Source organism: Drosophila sulfurigaster, chromosome 2R (genome assembly GCF_023558435.1).
Source record: "Drosophila sulfurigaster albostrigata strain 15112-1811.04 chromosome 2R, ASM2355843v2, whole genome shotgun sequence".
NCBI lineage: Eukaryota > Metazoa > Arthropoda > Insecta > Diptera > Drosophilidae > Drosophila > Drosophila sulfurigaster.
This window is the reverse complement of record NC_084882.1, coordinates 1,939,332-1,949,221: the sequence shown is the minus strand read 5'-3', so window position 1 is coordinate 1,949,221 and position 9,890 is coordinate 1,939,332. Positions and strand designations below refer to the sequence as shown.

The following is a 9,890-nucleotide window of genomic DNA, read 5'->3' as shown; positions in this document are numbered from 1 at the left end:
AACGGAAACAAAATTGTTGGTGCAAGAGTCTTCAGTCGCTTCCATCGATTTAGGATGGAGGTGTCCGGTTGGATAATTTCTGGTTTCAACACCGAAATGGCCAGGAGTTAAGGCTAGTAGATTCGTAGGGTCATCGGACATCTGAGAGATCGGCCTCGAATTCAGGCAGGCTTCGATCTTGAGACAAAAGAGTGGATAACTCTTCAAACGTATATATTGTGGTGGAGGTCGTAAAAGAGGTTTTAAAAGTGTGTCTTAAATCCATATGTGGGGCGCCCAGCGCACAGTCGGCGATTTGGTCCCGCTAGCGGCATTTAATTAATAACTTCTAAACTAAAATAGATATCTTCAGTCGGTTTTCTTTCACTCATCAGAAAAAATCATAGAATTTTTTAAGTTAAAAATTTTTTTTTTAATTTATTTTTTATTTTTTTTTTTAATTTAAAAAATTTTTTTTTTTTAATTTAAAATTTTGTTGTACTTTTATTTTATTTGAACTTCATATAACATATTTCATATATAAACTTTATCTAAAAATGATGGGATGATGGGAAAAAATGGGATGACTTCTGAGTGCAATACTAAAAAGATCCCTTTTGGTACTAACACTGTATCTAAAAAGTACCATAGTTTCAAGGCTAGCAGATAATAGCAGTTGATATTACACATTTTGGACGCCACTGATTAACACTTTCGGCTAATAAAGGAGTTAGACTGAATTCAGTTGAATAAATTAAGTTCTACTCCACGAAAGACAGGTGTACGCTAATCCGGGCTAGTTGTTAATACACTGAATTACCACTACGTTTTATGAGCTACACATTTATAGATCGATCACAAACATTGATTTTTTTGAAAATACATACCTTGAATATAATAAAAAACCAAACTTCTAACAAATTCACCAAAAATTGTAAATTTCCGAGGAACTCAAATTCCATGCGCGCAAAGAGAAAAAATTGTGTAAAACTCTTTGCGAAATCATATGGTGTGTTTGACCGATCACAGCTGATGATCAGCTGATCGTAGAGCTTTCAAAAAGCTTTTAAAAATCTAATCAAAGCATCTGCTATCGATATGTGAAAAAATATTAACGGATTTTTAAATTTGAAAATTTGAATTAAATGCCGCTAGCGGGACCAAATCGCCCACTGTGCAGCGGGTTGAAGAGCCAGGGTAGGCTGTTGTGACCACACTGTGCGATGATGCACTCACTCGTCGCTTCCCAAAAGTCGGTGGAGTTCATCTTGTCAGCTTCAACGAAAGTCTTCCCGTTGTCCGAGTGCATTTTCTGTGGGCACCCGCGCCTTGCTATGAATTGCGAAAATGCGGCCTGGAACTTTTCTGTCGTGAGATCCGATATCGCCTCCAAATGAATCGCCTTCGTGCTGATGAAGCACACGAAGACGCAGACATATCCCTTGGCGATGACTGGCTCGGCCAGTGTAGTTTTTGACCTCGAATAGGCCAGGGAAGTCAACTCCAGTGTGCGTGAACGGTCTCGAGTAGGACGCCCTTTCCTTGGGCCAGCTCCCCATCATTTGGGCCTGCAATCTCTTCTGGTAGATCACGCAAACCTTTCAAGCGTTGATGGTGGATTTGATGAGGACATTTAGCCGGATTTTGGAGCGAATCAGACGCATGACGACTTGGTTAACCCAATGTTAGGATATACGATGGGTGAAGCGAACCAATAGTCGCGCAAAGGACGAGGAATATGAGAGTCTGATTGGATGACTCTCATCATAACGCAGCGAGTGGGATGCCCTCAGATGCCCACAGGCCCGTGGAATCCCCTTGCCATCGAGGAATGGATTCAAGTTTCTGATGGAACTTGAAGAAGGAACCTGCTGCTTGGACTGCAGACAGTGGTATTCCTTCGGAAAGGTTTCTCGTTGAGTCATGACGACTAGTCGCTCATCTGCGTTAATTACGGTCGAGCCTGGAACTTTCAATTTCTGACTTTTGTCAACAAATCTGAAAACGTAGGCGGAAGTGCTAAGTGTTCTGCCAAAATCAGAGAATTTGCTCAAGAAATCAGGAGTAGGAAGTAACTTGGCGATGTTACACCTAATCCGCTGCTCCAGCAGAGTCTCTTGAAGATGTTGACCATTGATCCGGCTGGAGATGGAGCCACTCTGGTCAATGTCACCACAAAGGGTTATGAATCAGCTTTTGTGACAGGACACCTCGGTTCGCGAGATCTGCCGGATTGTGCTCGGATCGCACATGCGACCAACTTTTGGAGTCGCTGGCTTGGACTATTTTTGTCACACGATTGGCCACAAAGGTTATCCATTTGCAGGGTGGCTGGAAAATTCAGGAGGAGGGCCGAAGATAGCTCAGCCAGCAGGACTGCGCAACAAAGCTTCAAACGTGGCACTGAGAGTGACTTGACAGGAGCCACCTTTGTCTTTGCAGTGAGGAGATGCGGGGTCACTTTGTTCGCCGTCTCTACGCTGACATAGATCACCGCACCATACGCATCTGAAGCATCACAGAATCCATGGTACTGAAGCTTCACTCTTGTCTGGAACTGAACCCATCTTGGAATCCGGATCTTACTCGGAGCAGGATATCTCCCGAGATACTCCTTCCATTGGAGTAAAAGATCCGCGGGTAGAGGTTCGTCCCATTCGAGCGTTTTCAGCCAGATCTCCTGCATAAATATCTTGGTTCGGATAACGAAAGGGGCCAGTTGACACCGAATGTAATTGTGTTAAACTCGAAGTCACCGATCTCACTGTCCGATGTACGCAATAGAATTCGTTGGAACGTTGTGTGCGTCGAGTCCATAAGGATTTGGCGATACATTTTCGTTATATCCGCATTGAACACATACCGATAATATCGCCATTTGAGGATCTGCCAAGTGAGATCCGATTGGAGAATGGGCCCTGGTTGAAGGATATCATTCAGACTTTTGTCATTTTAAGAAGCATTAAAAACGACCCGCACCTTCGTTGTGGTGCTATCTGGTTTGATGACGTCATAATGAGGCAGATAAAAGTTAGGAGTCGTGACAATCGCCTGCTGCGAGATGGGTGTCATGTGACCCAAATCCACGTACTCCTGGAGAACGGCATTGTACTGCTCTTTTGGAGAATCGTCTCTGGACAAGCGATTCTCGTTCTTGAGAAACTGAGCCAGCGCTATGGATCTGGAGTGACCCAATTCAATGGCTTCGGGTTTCCGGAATGGAACAGTTAGCAAATGTGGCAGATATCGGGTGAAGTAGTGTTCACGAAGTTTTCTTTGCAAACGAAATCTGACTCTTTTATCAGCTTTGCTGGATATCCTCCACCTTCCAAAATTTGGAAATGAGTTTGTCGAGCTGATTGTCTGCTTGAAAGACGACTCTTGTCGAAAACGCAGAGAGAGCTGTCGACACATTCTGAGAAACAGGGCGGGCGAGAATCCTACCACACACGGTTTCTTGCCCAAGCAGTGAGCCATAAATGTTTGGCCGGGAGCCGCTAAAGATGACTGACGTAAGGATATCCCGCGCCAATTTTGTAGAAATATGTTATGCTAGTTGGATTGCTGGTGGATCCCTTAGGAATCTTTGCGGCATATGGAAGGAAGGCAGCTTGCCTGTCAACTGTGGAATAACGAATGCTGAAGTCTTGATATGGAGCCTCGGTTTCGATGGAGAACCAATACTGAAGTGACATAGCTTCTGCGTTTGGGCCGCAACAGCCGCAACGTGATTCAGCCCAGATACTTGGGCTTGCGCGGACTGGAATGGCAACTTGATGCGTTGGAATAAACGCACAGAAATGAAAGTCGCTTTGGACCCGGAATCGATTAGTGCACGCGCGGTATATGTAGTACCCAAATGGTACACATTGATGACCACCGTGCCGAGGAGGATATTCTGAGCGTTAATGGCAAAGTAATTTTGCACATTTGTTGTCGATTGATTCGGAGTGGACTGTATTTTAGGAGGTATAGCTGAAGTTGGAGAAGAAGAAGAGGCATCATTATGGACACTAGCTCCCCAATGAAGAAGAGTGTTGTGCCGTCCCGTGAAGCAATTGTGCGCACTCGTACACTTTCGAAGTTGGTGACCTCTTGCAAAACAATTTAAACAGAGGCTCGCTGAATCGTGCTCTGCAGGTTGAAGAGTATTTTTTAGCTAGCTCGTGATCAATACGCGCTTGTTTTCAAAGCGCTCACAGAGAGCACTCCAAGCCGACGCGAAACCATCGCTCGTAAGCGGAAACGTGGCAATGATTTCGTTGGCCTCATCTGCGGTTTTAGATTTGAGATGGAAAAGTTTCTCGACCTGAGTCAACCTTGGGTTGTTGATGTAGATGGCCGATCACGGAATGCCGGCCAACGACTCTCGAATTGTCTGTCAAAGACAGTGACAAAATTGTTGAGAGCCATTGTACGGGTTTTTACTAATTTTAGCCTGGGCGGATCGTGTGGTTGCTTGACTATGGACAATACTTGAAAGTTGAGTAGCATCGCTGTGGCGTGTGGCAAGTCGTCTCGGCAACGACGGAGTTTTGGCAGACGAAGAAGCAGATGGCGACGGGCGATCAACTTTAATACGTAGTTGAGCTGCAGGAGTGGCCTTTTCTTTCACGGATGTGGACCCAGATGGAGCGGGGGAAACGGACACCAGACGACGAGCTGTGGTCGGAAGCTTGAGTGAGTGCTTGGAATCTTTCTCACCCTTTCGGCTTTCGGACATACTATGCTTCGGCAGTCACTTTATTTCGGCAAAGACTCAGAGTAAAGCAGACAGCCGACAGCAAGCACAAATCGTAGAGGAAATTGGGCTATGTCACAGGATAGTTAACAAGGCCGTCAAAATAGACGGTAAAAACCGCTATTGATAGGATGAAATTGTTGAATAAAACATAAACGGCAGCGTGAATCTTTATTACAATTGATTGATTACAAGTTGCTGCTGTTTATATATATGTATATATGGGATGTAGTAGGTGGTGATGAGTAGGTGGTCCTTTGGGATGCTCTTCAGCACGCTCTTGTTGTTCGACGAAGCCAGCGCTGTCCAGGGCTGCACACACTTCCGTAATAGTCCAGTTGGCCTCTTCCTTCCCTGGCAGGACGTCGTCTACGTACATGCTGCTGGAGATGACTCAGCTTGCTAGAGGATATTGCAAGCGTATGGCTTCAGCGAGTTGCTGGAGGACGGACTCGTAGGGCCAGGAAAGGCGCGCAGTTGACACCGAATGTAACTGTGTTTAACTCGAAGTCACCGATCTCACTGTCCGACGTACGCAACAGAATTCGTTGGAACGGTGTGTGCTTCGAGTCCATAAGGATTTGGCTATACATCTTCGTTATGTTCGCATTGAACACATACCGATAGTATCGCCATTTGAGGATCTGCAAAGTGAGATCCGATTGGAGAATGGGCTCTGGTTGAAGGATATCATTCAGACTTTTGCCATTTGAAGAAGCGTTAATAACGACCGCACCTTCGTTGCAGTGCTATCTGATTTGAAGACGGTATGATGAGGCAGATAAAAGTTAGGAGTCGTGACAATCGCCTCCGGCTCGAAGGACCAATGTTTGTACCGATAGTATTGCCATTTGAGGATCTGCAAAGTGAGATCCGATTGGAGAATGGGCCTTGGTTGAAGGATATCATTCAGACTTTTGCCATTTCAGGATGGACAAGAAACGTTAAAAACGAGCAGTACCTTCGTTGTGCTGATATCTGGTTTGAAGACGGCGTGATGAGGTAGATAAAAGTTGGGAGTCGTGACAATCGCGTCCGACTCGAAGAACCGATGTTTGTAGGGGCACTTTTCGATAGAAATTTGAACCTTTAGAATCACGTTTTATTGTTACTTGAAAATATGAAAATAGGGGGAAAAAGCACTAAAAGTGGACAGGGTGACCATCATGAGATGAAACCTAGATCAGTGTGACAAGGTCACACAATATACTAGCTTTGTCGTTAGCTGTCAGCTGGTCTGAGTCACACTTGCCATCATCTGGCATCATATATGTAATATATATAATATTAATTTCGTATATTTCGACTGTAGTTTTCTTACTTATTTATAAGTTTAAGATTTTTGTCGACACGTTCTGCGTTTTTTTTTAATTCAAGAAAACTTCAGTTTGACCGCTTTCACAGAAAGAAAAGTAGAAACTGGTACGGGCGTCTCGTCTATATAGCGCCGAGCCTCTTGATGCGCTCGTTTTGGGAGCACTAGAGCTGAAATTGTTTGCTGGTGTATAAACGCATTGTGGGTGAGCGAAAGAGCACTGAGTGTTTTTTGATCGTTGGAGAGGGTAAGAATTACAGTCACTAAAAAACAGTAATTATTTTCTTAACACTAACTAGAAATGCGTATCATATACGCAACATGTACGTAACACATTACATAATTTATTGAATAATGTGGAAATTATTATTATTATTTTCTTTTTAGTGTGATGATTTCCCAGTAAGTGAAAAAGTGGCTCTACAACTTGCTGGTCTGCAAGCTCAAGTGGCGTTAGGGGATCCTTCCAATCAACCCAAACCCGAATATTATTGTGACATTAGTAGCTTTTTACCTGCCCGTATATCTAAAACAAGAGAACAACAGTTTTGGATACCGATTCTTGCACAAGCCCATCGGCAATATGGTTCGTCGAGAAATGAAATGACCGCTAAAGTTCTTTACTTAAGTTGTGTTATGCAATATCCACTTTACGGAACAACAATGTTTAAAGTTATATACAAGGGATATTGGAATTTTGTTAATAACATTATTTTAGGAATTAATTGTGATGGAATCCTGTTTATTCAGCCTGAAGACAGATTAATTATATATCAGTTCAAATTCGCTGATATAGAATCTATTATGATACATCCAAGTGATAGTTTTATAACTCTATCACTTAATCGGAACTCTCAACAAATGACTAAGCCGGTAAAAGATAAAAGCTTTTTGTTAGATTTACAAAAGTGTTTTGTCTTTGAGACAGTGCAAAAAAATGAAATTGGATCCTTAATTATTTCTTATTACCCTTTATTATCAAACTGGATACTGAATAATTTTGATTGTTCCAAGAGAGGAAAAGGAATTACGTCTGAAGATAGATCGAGATTATATCAAAATGTTATTATATGTCGAAGGCAATTGATTGACTTGAGCATTGTTCGAAAGCCGCAAGAATCAGGAGGATTTTTAAGAAACACATTACGTCGCCTATCCAAACATCGAATTGAAAAATTAAGGTGTGAGCAAAGAAGTAATCCTCAAGACCACGGGGAAACATATAAAGGATTTTCTCATGCGTTTTGGGCATTTAGTAAACAACAAATTTCATCATGCCTATCTTCACTCTGTGATCAGGATGAAGCCATTATGATTCAAATATTTGATTCGATTCTTCAATTTTCTGGTCTTGGCACATGTGGTAAGTATTTTTTATGGTAACCAACTAAATTGAATCAATTTTGAAAAGTACTAATGATCGAAGATATCAAATACAAGAATTTTAATAATAACTGCAGTCGTTAGTTATTGATATATTAATATATAATTGACTACCGGCAATGTACAGAAATTATAGGCGAGTAAATATACCTCATTTGTTCCCAGAAAGTGGGACAGCGTGGAAAAAAAATGTAGCAAATATTTTGCCACTGTTATGTAAACATCTTCAGACGGATACATTGTTTGAGACTCTCATTTTGTTGTATTTTTATACCCGCTACCCATATGATAGAAGGGTATTTTAACTTTGTGCCGGCAGGAAATGTATGTAACAGGTAGAAGGAGGCATCTCCGACGCTATAAACTATATATATTCTTCATCAGCGTCAACAGCCGAGACGATATAGCCATGTCCGTCTGTGTGTCTGTCCGTCTGACCGTATGAAACACTGGATCTCAGAGACTATACCAGATAGAGCTATAATTTTTTTGACAGCATTTGTTATGTTTGCATGCAGATCAAGTTTGTTTCAAATTTTTGCCACGCCTATTTCCGCCCCCGCAAATCAAAAAAATCAACTAACAAGCGTTGTGCAGGGGGGCGTCTTCCAGATAATAATAACACAATCACTTTTAGAATTAATACAATTTGTAACTTTTACAATTACTTTTATTGCACTTGGAAATGCACTTGTTGTGCTGAGAAGAATAGTAGAACATATGTTATCAGGAAAAGCACTAAAAGTGGGCAGGGTGACCAACATGAGGATAAACTAGATCAGTGTGACTGCGCGTGTGACAAGGTCACACGCACAGTATACTAACTTTGTCGCTATCGATATCAATCGATCGCGACCACACTGTCAGCTGTTTTGAGTGGTCACTCCTGCCATCATCTGGCATCAACATCCTCCCCCGCGCTTGCAATGAGTTGCAAACGGATTTATTGTCCACATGGACCGGACAGAATCCACTCAATGTGGAATTCTGGGCCATTGGCAAATCGTTGGTGCTCGGCAGGATGCCATGTTGAATGATGTGAGGATACACATCAGTGCCGAGCATCAGGGACGGAGGGGGCAAGGATGTGAGCGAAGTTGGAAACTCCCCAGAGGTGAGGCCTGCTCATGGGGGGACGGCGAGCGGGAACGTGGCCGTGCTGGAGTTCAAGATCGAGTTGTTTCCGGCTGGTCGTCGCGTCGTCACTGACGACTTGGCATTTACGTATTTGGCTGGTTCCACCAAATAAATTTCTGGTACTTGGGTCCCATGGCAGCAATCATGTAATAGAGTTGAGGCCCATCTACATGGAGAGGGGCATACAACATGGAATGAAACAAGAACAAATGATTATTACAGTAGCTTCTTCACAGTATAGGACAGCACAGGACGACGAATAGAGAAACAAAGTAGGAGGTTATTCGTCTTTGTGTCGATGCCTATCTGGTTTGGATGAATGATGAGACAGATACAAATTAGGAGTGGTGACGGGCTTCCGGAATGGAAGAGTCACCCGATTTCTGCCACATCTGCAGCGTGAAGTTGTGTGGTTAGCTGCGATAACCAGCTTCGACGGAATATCCTCCGCCTCCCAAACTTTGGAGTTTAGTCTGTCGAGTTGATCGTCTGCTTGGATAGCGACTCTTGTCGAAAACGCAGAGACAGTTGTCGACACATTCTGGGAGACGGGGCCGGTGAGAATCCAACCAAACACGGTTTGTTGGCCAAGGAGTGAGCCACAAATGTTTGGCCGGGATCCGCTCAGGATGACTGACGGAAGGATATCCGCGCCAATTAAGATGTCAATCTGAGCACTTTTGTAGAAGTTTGGATCTGCCAGTTCAATCGCTGGTAGATCCTTTAGGAAGCCTTTCGGCACACGGAATGGTGGCAGCTTGTCTGCCAGTTGTGGAATAACGAACGCTGAGGTCTCGATATGGAGCCTCGGCTTCGTTGGACAACCAATGCTGAAGTTGCATAACTTTTGCGGTTGGGCCGCAATTGCATGATTCAGCCCAGATACTTGGGCTTGCACGGATTGGAATGGCAACTTTATGCGCTGGAATAAACGCTCAGAAATGAAAGTCGCTTCGGATCCCGAGTCGATTAGTGCTCGTGCGGTGTAGGTAGTACCTAGATGGCATACATTGACAACCGCCGTGCCGAGAAGGATATTCTGAGCGTTAATGGCAAAGTAATTTTGCACATTTGTTGCCGATTGATTCGGAGTGGACTGTATGTTGGAAAGTGTGACTGAAGTGGAAGAGGAAGAGGGACCATTGTGGGCACTGTCGCCCCGATGGAGAAGAGTGTGGTGCCGCCCCTTGCATGTCAATCAATTGTGCGCACTCGTACACTCTCGGAGTTGGTGACCTCTTGCGAAACAGTTTAAACAGAGACTTTTCTGTTTGATGTAGCTCATCCGATCATTGACCGACATTTCAAGGAAGCTTGGACAAACCCGGACAGGGT

At 43.6% G+C, this 9,890-nt stretch overlaps 1 protein-coding gene across 2 annotated transcripts in view; it reads left to right on the top strand.

Moving 5' to 3' along the window:
- Window positions 1-9,890, top strand: part of LOC133836071 (myosin-VIIa) — a 169,087-nt gene that overhangs the window by 122,295 nt on the left and 36,902 nt on the right. For both annotated transcript variants that reach the window (XM_062266364.1, XM_062266362.1), the window contains one exon: window positions 6,423-7,398. In XM_062266364.1, the coding sequence (XP_062122348.1) occupies window positions 6,423-7,398 (976 nt within the window). The remainder of the gene's footprint in view (window positions 1-6,422; window positions 7,399-9,890) is intronic.